The sequence below is a fragment of the Pelophylax lessonae genome (assembly GCF_965119305.1).
Source record: "Pelophylax lessonae genome assembly, chromosome: 2".
In the NCBI taxonomy this organism is placed as follows: domain Eukaryota; kingdom Metazoa; phylum Chordata; class Amphibia; order Anura; family Ranidae; genus Pelophylax; species Pelophylax lessonae.
This window is the reverse complement of record NC_138769.1, coordinates 118,636,544-118,656,816: the sequence shown is the minus strand read 5'-3', so window position 1 is coordinate 118,656,816 and position 20,273 is coordinate 118,636,544. Positions and strand designations below refer to the sequence as shown.

Sequence of the window (20,273 nt, the reverse complement as noted above, 5' to 3'; positions counted from 1 at the left end):
AGAAGCCATTGCCTGGTATGGATAATAATAATTGCAGTATGAGGCGGCGAAGCTATCGTTGCATTACTGGCGGACGGGCCTTGGTGTACCCCATAACATGTTTGGCTGACCTGGAGGAAATAGGTTCCAGAAGGAGGCTTCAGACTTTGGACACCGGTCAGGTCTCCGACAGATCTGTGTCTACGTCTGTTATGACTACAGATACCAAGAAACCAGACTCACTAGTTCAGAACAGGGGGAATCTTATATACTATTGGTTCACAGAAATACATTTTATTTCAGTGTTGTCTGCATTTTGAATGTAAACAAATGTTTGGAGGAAGATGGACATTGGAGCGTCTGTAGTCCCGTGCTCTTTAAAGGTTCTCTTACCATGTGTCTTCCTTGCAATAGTCAATCATCTCTTGTTTACAAGTATCCTCATGATTGTCCGCCTCACAGCTGAACAACATGGAAAGCAGCAGGATTTTCCTGAAGGGGGGAAATCATGCCACATTAATAATTGAATTTTTTTCTTTACTACATTGCATGTAGGATGCTGTAGGCCACATGTGTCAAACACAAGGCCCAGGGGGACACTGGCCCCAAGGCCATTTCATGTGGCCCTCACACCTCTGTGGCAGCTGAGGCACCCAGGGAAAGAGATGTACACCGCTCAGGCAGTTGGAGCTTCACAGCCAGCTATGGGTGCAGGACCTCGGATCGCACCGCAAACGGGATACAAGAGAAATAGCCACTTACCAAACGATGGCTCACGATGAAAGGCTTTATTTAACAAGGATGCAAGGTACAGCAAAATGGATGGTAGACATGTTTCACACGACTCACAGCGTGCTTGTTAACTACCCAAGAACGCTGTGAGTCATGTGAAACATGTCTACCATCCATTTTGCTGTACCTTGCAGCCTTCTTACAAAAAAGCCTTTCATCGTGAGCCATCGTTTGGTGTGCGGCCATTTCTCTTGTAAGCTGAGGCACCCCCCTCGTCTCTGCTGCACCTTGTCTCAGCAGTCTGCAGCAGGGAGGAGGACAGAACTCCTCCTACAGATCCCCTGGTCTCAGCATTCAGCAGACTCCAGCAGCTGATTCAAGCTCTCTTCTGGTCCTCCTCCAGATCCCCCACTTTCTGCTTCCCAGTTCTGCCCCCCAGCTTCTTTTCGGCAGCACTTAAAGTAAGACTGATAGATTTGACTTCTGATAGTAGGGGGGTAACCCTGACATCTGATGTAAGGAAAGGGGGAGGGGATGCTCTGAATATCTGCTTATAGTTATTAGAAGAATAATATAATTCTGTGCTAGTTGAAAAGGACGGTTGAACACTGCCAGTATCATCCACAAAAAATCTTATTAGAGACTGCTCAGACAACATCATGGCAGAACCATGTTCTGTCTGCAACTCTTCTAAGACTCGCATCATCTGCTACTGGAGGTGGCGGTCTGCACCTGCCCTTCACAGCTTACATTTTTTTTTAAAGAGGACGTAAAGCCTGGAAAACCTTTTCTCTTTTTGTTTACCTGCAAGGTAAATGCATAATGTGCTAGTATTCAACTCATACTAGCACATTATGTGACACCTGCAAATGAAACCCACGTCATCCCAGCTGGAGGCCACATCCATCTTTGCCCGTCTTCCTTCGGGTCTGCGGACTCCAGCTGTGCTACCAGCCAGAGCCGCGTAACGTCACTCCCGCGCATGCGCATGTTAGACGCTAGTCACCGCACAGGGCTCTGAAGAAACAGCACGGGCGCCCATTCCTTCAGAGCACATGTGCCGTGTAAAAATCTCCTAAACAGTGCAAGTTTAGGAGATATTTACAGTACCTATAGGTAAGCCTTTATTATAGGCTTACCTATAGGTACAAACATTACAGGGGGGTATACAACCACTTTAACTATTTTTATAAATGTAATTAAAGAAAAAGGGTAACATATAGTGGACATTACACAGGGCCTACAACAGACCAGTATAAAGAAAGCAAAGCCACAAAGACTAAATAAGTGCATCAACACAATGACAGCAAAAAAGGCTTACAGAGTAAGGTTAGAAATAATGCGTTAGGGTTCTAAACAATCCAATTGTATAAGCACCCTCCACAGCTTAAGTTTTAGGGTATTACTGAATCCAGTAATAATTGAATGTGGAGGCAGTTATTGGGTAAAGAGTGGATTCATTTATATAGTCTTACAGATACAACCATCCCTTTGATGGCAACCATAATGCTGATGCGGCCCGCAATGAAATTTAGTTTGACACCCCTGACCTAGAGAGAGAGGCATTTCGGCTTTTGAAAAATGCAAGAGATTGAATGGTGGGGTGCAATAGGACCATAAATAGGACCTCTTAGATTGTAAGCTCTAACATGCAGGGCCCTCTGATTCCTACTGTATTAAAGTGTATTGTATTTGTACGGTCTACCCTCAAGTTGTAAAGCGCTGCGTAAACTGTCGGCGCTATATAAATACTATATAATAATAAACTGGACCTGAAAAGTAAAAGATTTTACACCTATACCTGTTTTTTTTTTTTCTTACTGTAGTTTCCATTGTATTATCAGATCATTAACTGTAGTAGCAGGAACTATGCATGTATAACTTCATCAGACTTTATAGGCAACCAACTTAACGGTATATTAAGAAAAGGCTTTTTTTGTACATCATAAAATATAACCCAGTTAAAAACATATTATAGCTGCTAGGCTTTCCATCAAGATGAATTCTGATCATACATCATAATATTTAAATGAACCCGGAAGGGACTATCGTACTATTGTTACAGTGCTTTTCCTGTATGAGTCCCCTAAAGCTTAGGTGACCCACCGCTATTCGAAGGATATCTTCCTCTGGGGTAGGGGTTGCAGTATGTTACATAATGCAGAAAGGTATCAGTCACTATCTTTACAAAAAATCCCGGTACCTTACTCGTTGTTTGCCAAGGCCAATAGCATTCAGGGACCACCCCACATGCACACAAAGGATCCTGCAGACAGCCCAGAATCAGATAGAAAAGGGTTTTCCCATCTTACATGACAGCGGTATAAAACCATAGTGACATGAATCAAACATTACCTTCCATGAAAGTTTACATATCATTATGACAGTACACTAGTGCGGCTGTGTATCCCGTTATGTAAAATCTCCCATATAAAAGTTAGAACTTTGATGCCTACTGACTGATCTACACATGCGGTATGATATTTAGACACTCAAAGCTGCATCATGTATGCTGTGGGTTTGCTTTTCATTTTTTTTTTTTTTTTTGGCCCTTTGGGTAAAATAAGTCAAACAGGAAACGTCTGAGTGTCTTTCCCAGGGGTTATAAATAGAAGAGTGAATGTGTGGTAGACCCTATTGAAATGGAAAACTTGAACTTTCAGATTCTGGCTTGTTTATCCCATGCCTAATTGGATAGAAATAGATTTGTTCTGTCCTTGGGAAAGGCTTGCTGTCTTTCTGACAGGTGTAAAAATAGATCTGCGGGTAGTACAGGCCCGTTTGGTTTTTGGTCTACCTTTATTAAAGGTTTGTGGTTTGTGAGCCATCATTGTCTTTCCTGTTTGTAAATGTACAGGCCAATAATAGAAATGCTGTGTTGTAGCACCTGCTGCCTAAAGTGGCTTTCCTGGAGTCACAGGCCATTGTGAACAGACAGGAAGATGTTCTTCTACAAGGCATTGTAAACTTCTGATTACTTATCACCTGCACTGCACAGCTGTTCTGCATATGATCATTGCACTGAGATTGTTTGTGTCTTGTGTTCCAGGATGGGATCCTGCCAGTGATAATTACATTGAGCTGTGTGCTGTTTAATGTCCGTCTTGACATGTTATCTGCTTTTCTTTGCAGCTGGATCCCCAAGCCGTGCAGAGCAAGAACTGGCATATGGATGTCATAGAGATGAATGGGGTAAGTGACCCAAGACATACAGGCTGTAGGTGTATAATATAGTTACTGCAATAGCTAGTCAACTATGAGCAGATCTCCCACCAATAGGCTACAAATTCAGCTTGTTCTAGTTGTCTAGGTGTAGAAATGACAAATGTAGAATCATCATCTAGGTCAGTGGTCCTCAACTCCGGTCCTCAGGGCCCACTAACAGGCCAGATTTTAAGTATTACCTTGTGGAGATGCAGACTAGAGTACTTCAATCACTGAGCAGCAAATGATATCTCCTGGGATGTATTTCAGTTATCTTGCAAACCTGGCCTGTTAGTGGGCCCTCTAGGCCAGGGTTGAGGACCACTGATCTAGGTGACAGATGTAGAATCATTCTAGTTGTCTGTAACCCAATTGGGAAGGTTTCCCTTCACTGGGACATGAAGTGAGGCGAATTCTGTCCACAGAGGGCAATACAAGCTCCTTCTTTTAGTAGAGCGAGGAAGGGTTAGAACCTGTAATACGTTTTTAGGGACCATTGACACCACAACACTGTGCACTGCAACGCACCTATTCTCATGCACTGACATGTTCAACAGTCCATTCAAACGATTGGGTTGAAATACGCCACAAAGGGGGCAGACTGCATTTTTCTGCAGCGCAGCACAGGACACAGCGCATTGTTTCATGCTACAATGTGCTGTAGCATACATTCATTTTTAAGGTGAATTGAAGTAGACTTCATAATGAATGGCACAGTAACCCAACACAGCAGTGTGAATGTATCCTTATTGTTGTCTCATTGGTGGATACCCAGCGTATCTTTTGTGATCGCCTCAACAAGGACTTGACAGTGAGCTTCCATGCATTACACACACAAAGGTATGGCACACACTTGAGCTTTCATTTTTTGGGGCCTAAATGCCTCCTAAAGGGACTGTCCATTCAAAATTCAATTTCTGTTGTCTCTTGAGGACTCTGATCTTTGCACTTGACTTCTTGGGTCTGTCCAATTGAAGAGACTCACCCTCTCTGTTGGAATAATTTTTTTGCTCTACTATGTTGAATGTAAGGAGTAGCTAGAACACACACAGGTGAGCGAGAACACCCAAAATTCCCAGGTGGGGAAGACCAGATTCTTGAATTGCTTCAAGGGCAAGAATTCCCTGCAAGAGTTATCGAACACATATAAGAATTCACAGACTGACCACAAGTACCTGTGTTTGGATGGGTTTGGGTGGCAAAAAGGTTTTGTGTGGGCTAATAATTGTGTTGGTGCATAGAGGATATACTGTAGGTAATCATCAGTTCTTGCCATTTTAAAACATTACTTATTAAAGTGTTACTAAACCCAGGAGCCTGCATTCACTATATCTGATCTCCCACAGTACACAGAACATGGAAATATAATTATTTTAGTAAATATAAGCTGCTAAATATCTTTTCTCATCAGCAGTATATAGCAGTCTTGTGACTATCCGTGTCTGGTTAAAGCTTGTAGGAGGAGTTTTCATTCTCCCCTGATTGTCCTTTGTTTATGCAGGACCCCTATCCTCTGTCTGGACAGTGTTGATTGGCCCTGTGCTGATCACGTGCACTCTCCCAAGAAGGAAAAAAAAAACTCTTAGCAATACACACCAAACTGAGTATGTGCAGCTTGTCTCCTAGTCTGTGCTATCAGGAGATATATTGGGGACTCTGGAAGAAGGGGAGAATCCGAGAAGACCAGATCAAACAGCCTTTTTACACAATGCAGAGGATTAACCCATTAGGTTTCACAGTCATAACAAGCATGCTTAACTGCATATACAGACTGATTTTACTGTTGTGGGTTTAGTAACACTTTAATAAACAGAAATAAAAGTGGCTATATAGATTTTTTGTAGGAAAACCTTTGTCACATTTTGTGAAATTTTCAGCTGAAATATTGTAATTGCAGATTAAAGTAGAGTTTTCTATGAAGTTCAGCAGCCGTGATATGAGCTTGAAAAGGACACCCTCTAAGAAGCAGACGGGCGTTTTTGGAGTTAAAATCAGCGTAGTGACAAAGTAAGTTGATCTCCTCATTCTCTCCAGTTAGATCTGTTGAAGACTTATTATTCCCCATGTGTCAGTTCAGCTTGACTTTCACCAATTAGCACCAAAGCCACTGTCATAAAAGCAGAGCTTGTCTTTTGTAGAGTCGGTGAACATTGCTTATTACAGCTGAACTAATGAGCACATCTCTGTCTGTACCAGGCGTGAGCGATCCAAGGTGCCATATATAGTGCGTCAATGTGTAGAGGAGGTGGAAAAGCGTGGCATTGAGGAGGTCGGGATATACAGGATATCTGGAGTAGCCACTGACATTCAGGCCTTGAAAGCTGCTTTTGACGCAAGTAAGTTTCAATTAGAGTGAAATTTGTAATTAAGGAAAATAAGCCAAGCTTAAAATTTTCTTCATGTAAATTGATTGTTTGATTTTCTTTCTAGACAGCAAAGACATCCTGATGATGCTTAGTGACATGGACATTAATGCCATAGCTGGGACATTAAAACTGTATTTCCGTGAGCTCCCTGAACCACTCCTTACAGACAGACTGTACTTGGCCTTCATGGAAGGAATAGGTATGTACCACTCTTGGCATTCAAAGCTAGCGTGCAGCTATTGTTTGATCAACCAATTTCTGTTCATCTCCTTTGAGCTTTACCTCAAAATAAGTTGACAGGGCAACTGACTTATCAGATTTTAGCCGGTTCATCAGGAACTGGATGAAATTTGTGCAGTGTATGGACAGCTTTAGGCCAGCCATAGAGTGGTTTGAATCTAAGCCGGCTCAGCAGGAACTAGACGAGATTCAACCCATGTGTGGGCAGGCTTAATGTACCAAATTGATTGATCAATCAACTTGGGTACAACCAACCTGCTGAATTTACTTGCGATCATCGCTACCGGGGCCGTAGCAACTAGAAATAGTCATGGTCTTCTCCTGGCGGGGACGGCTTCCCCCGCTGCAATCCGTGGTTGCAGGAATGAAATTTGGACCATCTATGGCCTGCCTTACATACCGATTTGACATTGCAGTGATCATCAGCAGATTCTCCTGTATACAGAAACTGGGAGCCTTCAGACCAGACAGAATTTTTTCAGACATAAGTAGTCAAGTTGGCGCACCACAAGCTGCAAGGGAAAATTTAAAATTATCCCTTGCAGTGGGGCATAATGATTTAACTGCTCGTTTTGTCGAGGAGAGAGGAGAAAGCTGTATACTCACCAGATCCTCCATGCCTCTGGCAAACAGAGCTCCCCCACGATCCAGGGGGTGGACTGTTCCTGATGTCCTCACGTTCAAAGCAGGTCTATGGGTGTGATGGAATCAGGAACAGTCCACCGCACAAGACAAGACCACGGGGGCAGGAAGCCACAAGGACTGTTCTGTGTGGGCAGGATCAGAGGATTAGGTAAGTATGTCTCTGTTCTCCAATCTCCTAGACAAAAAAATAAACCGTTGCCCCCTGGAGTGTGGGCACAGCCCCACTGCATGGGAAAAACTTTTTTTTTTTTTTTTGTCCAGAGTTGGGCTTTAAATGGAGATTGTTGGTCTTTGAGGGGGATATGTTAACTTTTTAAGAAAGCGCGTGCAGAGAATTTGTTGTCTTGTATGTTCTGCTATGGATAGTTCTAACACACAACTGACTTGTGATGGTGTCCTAAAATGTATTTGGAGTGTATCAGTACTCTGTATCTTGGCCTAGTGAATATGTTTTTCGAAAAGTATCTTCAAAGTCTATTCAATGTCCTGGGTGTACATTGCTTTATATAATAATGTAATCATACATACAATTAATATAGGTCAGTGGGTCTATAGTAGTATCTGGCTGGTGGCTTACTCTACAGCTGTTTACAAAACCCCATTGTTAGCTTATCCCTTGTTTGATTATGTGCTGCTTGTGACTCCTAATCCTCTTGTGTTTCCTTGGTTACAGCTCTGTCTGATCCAGCTGCCAAGGAGAACTGTATGATGCACCTTCTTCGGTCCTTGCCCGACCCCAACCTCATGACCTTTCTCTTCCTGCTTCAGCATATGAAAAGGTAACTAGATAAAATGTCATACCTTATTAAAAGTGCAGGACAGCTTTTTGGGAGATTGCAGTGATACTCATCACAACAAAATAATATGTCCTTGTTTTATAGTGTGTAGCTCATCATAGATCTATTAAAGATCTTCTAAAAAAAAAAAATTAAAATATGTTAAATTAAATGTAATTTATGTATTTAGGTAATTCATGATATTTGGGGCTTCCAGTGTAGTTATAGCCTTCATTTATTTCTCAGTTTTGGATGGTGTAGGGAAGGAGAAGAAGCGCCAGGTTTTTCTTGATGTCTGTGTCCCTGGTAGGTAGGCTCTCCCTTTTATATTTGTCCTAGTAACCATTGTCATCAGACAAACAGTGATGGGAAATCTTACATTTTACAGTTGTAACCAGAACAGAAGATGAAGGTACTCTTTTCAGTAGGGCCCCTATTCCGGTGACAACTGTCTGAGAGAATTTCAGTAAAGTGTTTATTTTGTTGTACACTTTTAAGGGTCTCTTCATGTGAACTATGATATTAACTATTGCAGTGCTTTTTGTAATAGTATGTTGTAATAAAAGCACACAAAAAAAAAAAAAAAAAAAATCCTCCACCGCTCAGAGTTTAACCATACAGTCTCAATATTATGCGGACCATCAAAAGCAAGAGTGAGAGAATCCTAGTATGCTACATTGGTGCAGCCCTCCTAAGAAGGGGAAAGCTAGTGGATAACTGTAAAAAAGCACACCGGAGGGCGCAAACGTCTAGCACATTACTAAAGGTTTATTATTTTATAGAACAAACAACCAAATCACTGTTCACAAAAGTAGGAAATACACAAGCATTGTAATACACCAAATCATGATCCAGAGCTGGAATCACGTGGCCTGACCTGATCCACCACTACGTTGGCAGGTTGATGTGTTTTGGGGGACAAACCGCCTTCCTCCTTCCTCAGTGCTAAGAGGAAGGGGGTTCGTCCCCAAAACGCATCAGCCTGCCAACACAGTGGTGCATCGGGTAAGGCCACGTGATTCCCGCACTGGATCACGATTTGGTGTATTACAAGGCTTATGTATTTCCTGCTTTTGTGAGTATTGATTTGGCCAACTGTTCTATATAATAATAAACCTTTGGTAATGCACTAGGTATTTGCACCCTCCTGTGTGCTTTTTTACTTTTATGCTCGAGTAATGGCAAAAGTAAATGGAGCAGCATCTTCTGAAACTTTCTAGGCACATCATCTTACATCGGTTTGTCTTTAGTCCCATAGAACAGTCAATGCTTCAGACCAACAGTAGGTTTCTGTGGAGCTCAAACCATGTATTAAAGCAATTGTTTTTGTTTTTTTTATTAGATACTGTCTCCTTGAAGCATGTTATACAGGACAGGGCTTGTGCTGTGTAATTTGTCCCCCCCTCCCCCAGTATCACCTAAAAAACCTGTCTGATCCTGCCAGTTTCTACCTCTTCCCTATGTAAACTGACCACAGTGTATCATGGCTGCTGAGCCCTGACACTGTGGTCAGTGTAGATGCCTCCGTCATCCGCAGCCCTGCTCTCTGTCTCCTGTGTCCTCCTCTCCCCCTCCCCTCCCTGCCTGTCTGCTGTGTCAGCATCCGCCCCTCCACTCCTGCTGCTCTCATACTTATTATTAAATAATCCCATCCACTCTGTAATATAACACTAAGTGCTCCTGTGCCTGTGTTCTAGAAAAAATATGCCGATCTGTACCTATATCACAGAGGCTCCCAGCAATCATGTGATCGCTCGGCTCTCTTTCCTCTCTTCTCCTCCTCCCCGGCTGACAGCTGCAGTGCTCGGCCCCACCCACTGGAGCTGTCAGTCGGACAGAGGAGAGAGTCGATGGATCAGCTGATCGCTGGGAGCCGCTCTGATATAGGTACAGATCGGCATGTTTTTTCTGTAAGACAGGCACAGGAGCACTTAGTATTATATTAGAGTGGATTACATTATTTTTATAGTAGTGGCTTAACAACCACTTTAATGCCTGCAGGCTGTAAGAAATACTGGGAATTGTATCCAACATCAAAGCAATTCTGATTTAATTCTACTTCCTATGTACAACCCATCAGCTGCAGATGAAGTTGGACTGCAATGCATGCATATTTTGTTCCAGTACATCTCACATGCACAACTTGCCCATAGGAACCATGACGAACATATGTAAATGGACATGTAGCCCCTTTTATTCTCTTTGCTAAGTTAGGGGGCATGAGACCTTGTTTTTTCAGGTTACATAAAGTACTTTTTTTTTAATTGTAGTACAAGCACTCTTTAATTTTGGTACTTGGTGCTTGCAGCTTTCAGATTCCTTTAGCTGGCGTGTCGCCAAACTTTGTACTATGTCCTAATTTATACCTGGATACAAAGTATGGTTAGTTACAGCTACAGAACACACATGACTCTTTGGTTACTAATCTCTTCTCGGTGTTGCATGAGAACTGGGACAAACGTTTAGAGGAAAAATCAAGTTTTCCATCGCAGGGTCGGGTAGTCGCCAACTCTCACATCTGCTTTTCTGGAGGGTGACCAGTTCTGGAAAGCAAGGGGAGGGAATAGACAGCAGCTGTTTTTCTCATACCAGCAGCTCCGCTCTTGTGTGGCAGAGCTTTAAAGGGGACAACATATGTTGGTGGGAAAGTACATTGTGATACAGCAAGTGTCTTGGCAGAAAATACATTCAGATCTGACAATTCCATCAGACATCAACATTCATTCAGCTCTATAGCCTGAAGGATTAACAGCACACAAAAGAAATATTTTTTAGCAGTAACCAGCGGTAGAGTGCCAGGTCATGGCTAATATGTTAGTAAGATGGTTTTACTGTTACTAATTGGTATTTAGGCCTACAACAGAGCTTCTGTAGCTGACAATGACTGTAGTACCGCTTAAGGAGGTAGTAAGATATGGGTGATGCCTGCATGAAGTTCTGTATTTGTGTCTTTTGTTGTTTCCATAGTAAAAGGTAAACCTATATGATTTACTGAGCCTAGCAGGGTTCTGCAAATCACATTACATGCCGCTTTTTGTTCCAGCAATACTTAAATGTAGAATTGTGTGCAAACTGTTTTTGTTAATAAAACTCAACACCTCATTATGTCAGCAGGTGCCCAGAAAGGATTGTGCTTCAAATGAACCCATTGCTTGTTTTATATCTTATTCATCTCTGCAGAGTTAGCATTGTATGTTAAAGGATAAATTCACCTTCAAAAAAATAAAACCTGTCAATTTTTTAGGGGGACCTGATCGGATGCTCCATGCATCCCTATGGGGCAGCGGATGTCAGCGGTGACAATGTCCACTGACGCCCGCTGCCATCCGCATGCGATCCTATTTTCCCTCCGTCCAGGGGATCAGATCGGATGAGAGCGGACAGGTGGGCTCTGACACCTCCCTCTCTGCACACAGAGCGGAGAGGGAGCTGTCACCTGCCTGCTCAGCGGGGATTGGCCGATTGATCCCCCGCTGAGCAGCACAGAGTTCGCCGACGGAGGCGGACCATGTGAAAGAGCCCTAAATGATGCGGCTGTGTGGACAGAGCCCCGCACGGCCGTGCTGTTTTCAAATAGTGGCAGCTAATACGGGAAACTTCTCCCCATTCTGCTGCCACAGGGAGGTGGGACAGCAGGCAGTGGCTGCGGCACCAGGAACATGTTACATGTTCCACCCAAAAATTGGATGGAACATGTAACATGTTCCAAAAGGTGAACTTATCCTTTAAGAACTAAATACATATTAATAGATCCCCTGACTGTGGACAGATAATCCACAATGAAATATGAGAAACTGACACAGAAATAAGATGAGTACAAGAAATTCTACTACACATGGGCTGCACAGACTATACTAGAACTGATAATTATCTACAAACAATAGGACAATAGACTGACTGGACCAAAATGAGTAGAAAGAACATATCTGAGAGAATTCTTGGGTTCATGATATGTGTATTGGTTGTTTTCATATTGTACTAGTTGCCTGGCTTTGATGCTGAGCCACTGGCTTTTTTTTAAGTCACTGACCAGGAACACTTCTTCTGACATCACCCTGACTTTGCTGAATGCAAGCCTTTACCAGGTAGTGCCTGTGTAACCAGTGAAAGGCTAGTTATTGGTACTAGTTACTGAAAACCATTACCTTTACACTACATTGGTTTACTCATTAGGAGGATTTCATTTATCACCTTTAGGCTCCATGTACACGGGACATTAGAAAAAACGTGCTGCAAAGCCAGTTCTGACGCCGGGAAAAAGCAGCTGCTAAACGTGCTTTTAGTAGCTTTTTCCATTGGCGTTATTGCACGTTTGGCCACGTTGCTTTTAGCAGCGTTTTTTCTGCCGCCATTCAAAATCAATGGTTCCCTATGGGAGCCTATTGATTTGAATGGAAGTCGCACCGCAAGTCGGATCAGGATGATCCGACTTGCGGCGCGACCTGCACTGTGTGAATCTTAAGGAGGATCTCCACGCCAAAAATGGGGAAAAAACGGCGTGGGGGTCCCCCCCAGGTTCCAAACCAGGCGTGGGGTCCCCCCAAAAATCCATACCAGACCCTTATCCAAGCACGCAGCCCGGTAGGGCAGGAAGGGGGAGGGGACGAGCGAGCGGCCCCACCCCCCCTGGACCATACCAGGTCACATTCCCTCAACATGGGGGGGTGTTGGTGCTTTGGGGCAGGGGGAGCTCTGCACCCTCCACCTCAAAGCACCTTGCCCCCATGTTGATGAGGACAAGGACCTCATCCCCACAACCCTGGCCGGTGGTTGTGGGGGTCTGCGGGCAGGGGGCTCATCGGAATCTGCAAGCCCCCTTTAACAAGGGGGCGCCCCAGATCCCGGACCCCCTCCCTATGTGAATGGGTATGGGGTACACTGTACCCCTACCCATTCACCCCATAAAAGACAGTGTATGTAAATAACGACAGGAGACGTTTTGGGAAGTTTATTAAAAATCTTCATCTGTTCTCTGCTCTGGTCTTCTCCCTCTCCTGGTCTTCTGCTCTTTTGCTGTCCGCTCTTCTGCTCTTTTGCTGTCCGCTCTTCTCTTCTTCTTCTTCCTCCGGTGATTATGCCGGTCTCTGCAGCTTGTTATATAGTCATTGTGGGCGTGGCCCCCGATTATGTCATCGGGAGGCCACGCCCCCTCATGTCACACATGACGTCATCTGTGACATGAGGGGGGGCTGCCGGTGACGTTGCCGGGAGGCCACACCCACAATGGCTATATAACAAGCTGCAGAGACCGGAGACCGGCATAATCACCAGAGACATCGTCGGAGGAGGACCGGAGGAAGAAGAAGAAGAGAAGAGCGGACAGCAAAAGAGCAGAAGAGCGGACAGCAAAAGAGCAGAAGACCAGGAGAGGGAGAAGAGCAGAGAAGAACAGATGAAGATTTATAATAAACTTCCCAAAATGTCTCCTGTCGTTATTTACATACACTGCCTTTTATGGGGTGAATGGGTAGGGGTACAGTGTACCCCATACCCATTCACATAGGGAGGGGGTCCGGGATCTGGGGCGCCACCTTGTTAAAGGGGGCTTCCAGATTCCGATAAGCCCCCTGCCCGCAGACCCCCACAACCACCGGCCAGGGTTGTGGGGATGAGGCCCTTGTCCTCATCAACATGGGGGCAAGGTGCTTTGCGGTGGGGGGTGCAGAGCTCCCCCTGCCCCAAAGCACCAACACCCCCCCCATGTTGAGGGCATGTGGCCTGGTATGGTCCGGGGGGGGGTGGGGCCGCTCGCTCGTCCCCTCCCCCTTCCTGCCCTACCGGGCTGCGTGCTCGGATAAGGGTCTGGTATGGATTTTTGGGGGGACCTCACGCTTTTTTTTCGGCGTGGGGCTACCCTCAAATTCCATACCGGACCCGAAGGGCCTGGTTTGGAACCTGGGGGGGACCCCCACGCCGTTTTTTCCCATTTTTGGCGTGGAGTTCCTCCTTAAGATTCTCACAGTGCAGGTCGCGCCGCAAGTCGGATCATCCTGATCCGACTTGCGGTGCGACTTCCATTCAAATCAATAGGCTCCCATAGGGAACCATTGATTTTGAATGGAAGAAAAAAAACGTATAACGTGGCTGAACGTATGTTCATCACGTTCAGTCACGTTTGGTCACGTTCGTCCGCGTTTCTGCGTTTCAAACGCCGGGAAACACACGTTTGAACGCAAATAATTGCGTTCCAAAAAACGTCCCTGAACTCAACTGCCTGCAAATGACTGTAAACGACCCTGTGTACATGGACAGATAAGATAAAATGTAGATAGGTTCAGGGGCTTCTAAATAAAACGCCCAACTGCTCCTAAACGGCCATTTACAATGTCCCGTGTACATGGAGCCTTAGAAGCACAAAGGTATTGTGAAATTTGTTTTACTCTTGATATAACAGTAAAATGTAGTAAACACTTACATCTCTGCCATATTCTGTATACCAGTATGTCTCTAAAAATCAGAACTTATGTCTTTGTACTTCTTTGTCTTTTCCAGGGTCGCTGAGAATGAACCAATCAACAAGATGTCACTCCATAATTTAGCCACTGTCTTTGGACCAACATTACTGAGGCCCTCTGAGGTGGAGAGTAAAGCGCACACAAATCTGGCATCAGATATCTGGTCACATGACGTGATGGCACAGGTAAATTATAAGGGCTTGTTGGTACAAACTTTGGCCTTGTTTACTTTTTTTTTTTTTGGCAAAACACTCATGCAAACCTTCGATAAGGGAATATGGAGACCCTTACTGACCACTTTATCTAAAATATTAGTCGTCTGGTGGTGATGCCAACCAGCTGGCTTTATATAATGTCCAAGTCACTGACAGCAGACAAATATGCACCTCAAAAATCTCAGATAAAGTCTGAACTGTGCATCTGCATACTTGTTCCAGGTCAGTGACTTAAAGTACTGAAGAAAGGTGGTCAGGTTGACAGCAAGGAAACTAACATATACAGGAGAAGGGGTAGTTGACATCGTCCATGTTTCACTTGACTTAATTTAATATAAAGATTTAATATAAAGATTCTCAAAATCAGTAATGGCAGCCTCCATATTTTTCTAATGACATGTTTGCTTTAAAAATAACTTCGAAAAAAGTGACAGATTTGCCGTCTTTGCATGAAAAGGGTTGCAGTGCCTTAATCTTTTTCGGTATGGCTGATATATGAAAGCAATGATTAGTAGTACATAGCTTTAAAGAAGAAGGGCCTTAAGCAAAACCATTCTATTCATTCCTCATGCTTTCCCATATATCAGTACCTGCACAATAGAGGCTTTTGAAAGCTCTTTTTTGATTTCCTCTATCATATCACAAATCTTTTGCAATCCCTAGATAGCAGCTGTGAAATTATTTGTAAAAATCCAATTTGCCCACTTTTACTTACTTCAACCTTCTTTTCCCATTGGCTGAATTTTCTTTTTTTCTTTAAATAAAACTTAACACCTTTTTGTTAGCTGACATGCACTAGAAGAAAAAAAATAGTTCCAGTAAATTTGGAAAGTAGAGATGATGTCATTGTGTCCAAGCAGTGGAAGAACCATTTTTCCTTAAGTCATAATTTCCACCTTGCGTTTTAACAGGTGCTATCTAGGGATTATGAAAAGAGAAAGTCCGCAACTCCTCACTTGCTCTTCGAAATCCTCAGAATTTATTGGTTCTCCATAAAACCATAAAAGACACAGCAACAGACAGCATTTCAGCCCTTTGGGCCCTGTGCTATTGAGGGATTGGTGGAAAGCTGTTAAGTGATATATATAAATAATTTATATCTGCCTCTATAAGCATAGGTGTGGTAATGTGGGATAGCAGGAGTATGGACATGGATCACTTTAGTTAATAGGTAATGAATTCTCTTAAAGTGTACCTGTAGGCGAGAGATTAGAACACCTGTACATTTTTTATGTGCCCCCTGTTATGGGGATTCATCCTCTCTATTTGTCCTATTTTCCATGATCACTAAAAGTAAAAGTAAAAGAAAATCCCAAATTTTGGGTTTACACCAAAACAGTAATAGACGGAAAATCTTACAATGGGGATACTAGTTCAGATGACCATTGTGCCACCCTGTTATTCCCTTACTTTGGAAGGATTTCTCACTTCCTGTTTTGACTATGGGACAGGATGTGAAGGGAAATCTCCTAAATTGGACACAGATGTAAAAAAAATCAGACAGAGTGTTCTAACCCTCCCTTATCCTATCCAAAGTGAAACAAAAATCTATGCCTTTAGTTAGTTTTACTTTAATTTGAATGCGGCCCATAATATACCTACCTTTCCAGTATGATAGCAACTGGCACATTACTCCAGGTTCATTCTATCTGCCCCTCACTGGCCACGTTATCATGAATTACAATAAACTTTCGCTCTACATTCACCTTGAGTCTAAAGCAGGCCTCCTTTGTAACAGATTTTTGTAAATTTTGTCATGCAATCACATTTTGATACATATTAGTTACTTTCATTACCACAAATAATGTGACTCTTTCTCTCCCTTCCCAGGTCCAGGTTCTGCTCTATTACCTGCAGCATCCACCGATCAGCTTCACTGAGTTGAAGAGGAACACTCTGTACTACTCTACAGATGTGTGAGCATGCACTTCTGCCGTCCAGGAGAAGACAGGGCGGCTCTGCTCCTCTCTGTAAATTAGGCAAGAGACATTGTGAGGAGAGCAAAGTAGTTGGATGTTGCCACCCAGAACGTCCTTTAACCTGCTCTTGTGCATTTCTTGAATTCTTTTGTACAGAAGTGGAAAGAATGAACCAGCACTGTGCTCCCCGTGTAACGAGCTGTATTTTGTATATTGGTGTTCAGGCATTATTTTATGTAGGAGCCAGAAGCGTAGATGGAGCAGAGCTTCGGAGAGCGTTCTTTGTCCTCCACACTCCTCGGCGTGTGAGAACTTTCACAAATTTTCCGTAACTCCGCTGACCTTAAAGGTCTTTTATCCTGTTATATTCTTGTGCTGGAGACTGCAGCCTGCACGGTATCCTTCCTCAGCTTGGGGACCACAGGGGCCAAACTCTGCTCATGCCCCATGGACAATTTCACAGACAGTTCTGCCATTTTTGCCAGGCACGGACTCACAGAATCTGAGTGGACTCTCAGTCTTTACATTTTTAAATATAATTAGTTGCCATGACGTTCTCTTCTTCTCTTGTCCTTCTATTGTGAATGAAAGTGCTTCTTGGTTCTCTTTAATTTACTTTCCCTGGTGGAGCTGTCACTTGTGATTTTGCTGCTTTGAGAAGGTGGTACGTTTCTGTTACTGCGCTCGACTTCTTGAAATGACTGGTATATGGACTCTTTTGCACTTGAAGAAATGTACCCTTGTTGGACCAAACATTCAGTCCAAGGAGACCAGTTGTCCCAACGAAGCCAAAACCCATCCAAGTCTCTGCAGATATTACATTTGACTATATTGACAGTTTAAAATATAAAGACAAATGGTCATCACAATGCAATGTGTTTGCTATATTTTTGTTCCTTGATTAATTGTCCTTTATCAGCCTCGTTCATAAATCCTTAGACAAGCCAATGGCATGGCTTAAATCGGGATGCTGTACATGATTCAATGCAGTGCCAAGACCTATACTTATGTAGTAGCACACTTGTTCCTCTGGAGCTAGGGCTTTACTGCTGGGATTTAAAGGGGTGGCACACTCAAAACATATATCTCAATTTTGCTTGAGTGCTAATGAGCTGAACCACCAACTGGCCTTTTGGTTTGGTGGGAGAAGGTAAGCATGAACATCGGTGCAGAGATCTAGGTTTTGGATGGCATGACCTGTGTGACAAATGTGTGTTTGGGAAGATTATGAAACCCTTGTGAACTATACTGTATTTGCACTTCTTACATATTTTAAATTATCAAAATCATTACCTAAAGCACCGTTTGGTGTTCCCATTGTCACTTACTTGCCATACTATGTTATTTACTATATTGAGTATACAGATTGGTAAATTATCCCTCTTGTAGCTGTATGTGTATCAGTCAAGATCCCTGATTGGCAAATGCTGACATAAGCATCTCAGCCACATACAGAGTGCATTATCTTCGGTCAGACAGGCCCTTCTGGTAGACTTGCATTGAGGCAGAGGAACAGTAAGACACCATCCACTACGTTGCTCTGCTCAGTAGCAACAAGAGGCTGCATATGTAATTGTCACATATGACTGGCTCCTCTATACACTAAAAATATAAACCAGGCTTTTATCTTCTAAACACACACACTGATAGGATTATTTACAGCAAACAGCCTTTTTACAATAATTGTACAAAATCTACTATGGCAAGGCCATAGTATTCCTTTAGAGCACTTTCACACTGAGACGCTTCTAAACTACCCATAAAACGCTGAGCGCTTTTGCGGCTTTTTTTTTATTTATTTTTTTGCGGTGAGCTTTTTAAAGGACAGGTGATTTAAAAACTGCTCAAAAAACCATTTTGAAGTGCTCTTAAAGCGCTTTTCAGGTGCTTCCCATTCATTTCAGTGGAGAGGGATGTTTTTGAGGTGCTTTTTTTTTCTTTTTAGCTCTCCAAAGATGCTGCATGCCATATTTTTTTCACCGCACTGCCCCAGTGTGGAAGCATTCATTGATTTTAATGGGAAGCCTTTTTTCGTGAGCTTTTCAGACGGTTTTTTATTTTTTTTTTTTACTCCAAAGTGCTTGAAAGACTCCTCAGATGTTAAGATTGTGTTATAGGTGCCCAGTGGTCTCTCATACAATCTGGGCAAAGCTAGCTATACTTGCACAGATTTCTCTCCTACGTGTGTGGCCACAATAGCTGGCAGAGAAGATTTGTCCATTCACACTGGATGGAGATTCTTTCACACGCCTTAGATGGAAGAATTTCCACTGCTGACTTAAAAACCTGATCAGTGACTGCATCTGATAGCCAACAGGACCCTCCCACCACTCGAATTTCAACCGATTCATTAGGAATCAGACAAAATTTCAGCTGGGAATGGCAAGCTTAAGTCCTTAGTGTCTCGATCATAGCCTAGTGTTCAAATCCCTAATAGCTTTTGTTTTATTTCCAAAGTAAGAGTAGAAATTCAATGCCGAAATGTGTAATTTTGATCAGATTTTCACTAAAGCTGTCCCGCGTTCGAATCTATACAATCTTCATAGGATTTACCAACAACAACGTAGCAAGTAATAAACCTAAACTTACATTATAGGTGCCACATCCCTAGATACTATCAATCAACTAAGAAAAGTTTATAAAAAGGGATTTTTGAGGCACAACAGTTTACATTAAAAATACATATTTATTAGTTAATCCTTTTATAAAAGAGCTACAGTTTGCTCACTTAGTTACAAAAATATCACAATATGGTCAAATTGGTCATGCATTAACAGTCGTTCATCTTTTACAATCAGATTACAAAGTCAGACAGCTCGATGGGTTTCCTGAACGTAGTCAACTTCTTCAGGAGCCGATTCGCTGTACATCGTTGCTTATTCACCAGACTGGCAAAAGAAAAAGATATTTAAAAAAAAAATTTGAAAAGGGGAAATAAAAATAAATGACAAGTTGGATCTTCTGAGCCCTTCCTACTTATAGTAGTGTTCAACCCACATTAGTCTGCACCAATCTCAGATAAGCAAATGCATAGGCTTATACAACAGTGACCCGTTCACCTTAAATGTTCTCTGTCTCGTGATTCGTAAACCGGACCTCCAAAAATTATAACTTGGCCTTCTACGGCACTATCACCACTATGGAGCAAATAACTGTAGCCTTCATAATTGTCTGAAAATACCAGCTTGTAGTCTGGCAAGATATAACATAACTGCTTACTCAGAGGAGCCTCAGTCAGCAGCCTCCGCCCTCTGGTGAATAGGCGGTTATGTGATATCTTGCCGGACTACAAGATGGTATTTTCAGACAATTTTGAACTGTAGCTCTTTTATAAAAAGATGTATTAATAATTACTAATGTATTTTGAACATAAATTGTAGTTCCTCAAAAAAATGCAATTTTTTTATACATTTTTTTTTAGTTGATTAAAGCTAGCAAGAGCGTTTATCTGACTGGCAGTACATGCATAGATTATTTAGGTAGACTCCACTACATAGTTCTTGGTAAATTTAGAGGATATTTACAGGGATTTTACAGTATGTTTGCAATGTGTGTTAATCTTAACAATATTTTAAACGTGTTTTAAATCATTACTATCATATAAAAATCCTCAGAAGCTCCAATAGCCATAGAAAAGCCTTAGTCCAGGCAGTAATGTTCACTGGGTAAACTAAGTATTGGGTTACGAGCAATGCTAAAAACACTATAAAGATAGCCATGGGAATATCTTATAGGAAGTGAT

The 20,273-nt window shown here is 42.7% G+C and overlaps 1 protein-coding gene across 7 annotated transcripts in view; it reads left to right on the top strand.

Moving 5' to 3' along the window:
- The window catches only part of ABR (ABR activator of RhoGEF and GTPase), a 716,822-nt gene extending 699,417 nt beyond the window's left edge, over positions 1-17,405 (top strand). For all 7 annotated transcript variants that reach the window (XM_082247579.1, XM_082247581.1, XM_082247580.1 and 4 more), the window contains 7 exons: positions 3,844-3,903; positions 5,813-5,922; positions 6,112-6,251; positions 6,346-6,480; positions 7,840-7,945; positions 14,435-14,582; positions 16,443-17,405. In XM_082247579.1, coding sequence (XP_082103705.1) covers positions 3,844-3,903; positions 5,813-5,922; positions 6,112-6,251; positions 6,346-6,480; positions 7,840-7,945; positions 14,435-14,582; positions 16,443-16,532 — 789 coding nt within the window. In that variant the 3' untranslated portion in view covers positions 16,533-17,405. The remainder of the gene's footprint in view (positions 1-3,843; positions 3,904-5,812; positions 5,923-6,111; positions 6,252-6,345; positions 6,481-7,839; positions 7,946-14,434; positions 14,583-16,442) is intronic.
- Positions 17,406-20,273: the final 2,868 nt, after the last annotated feature.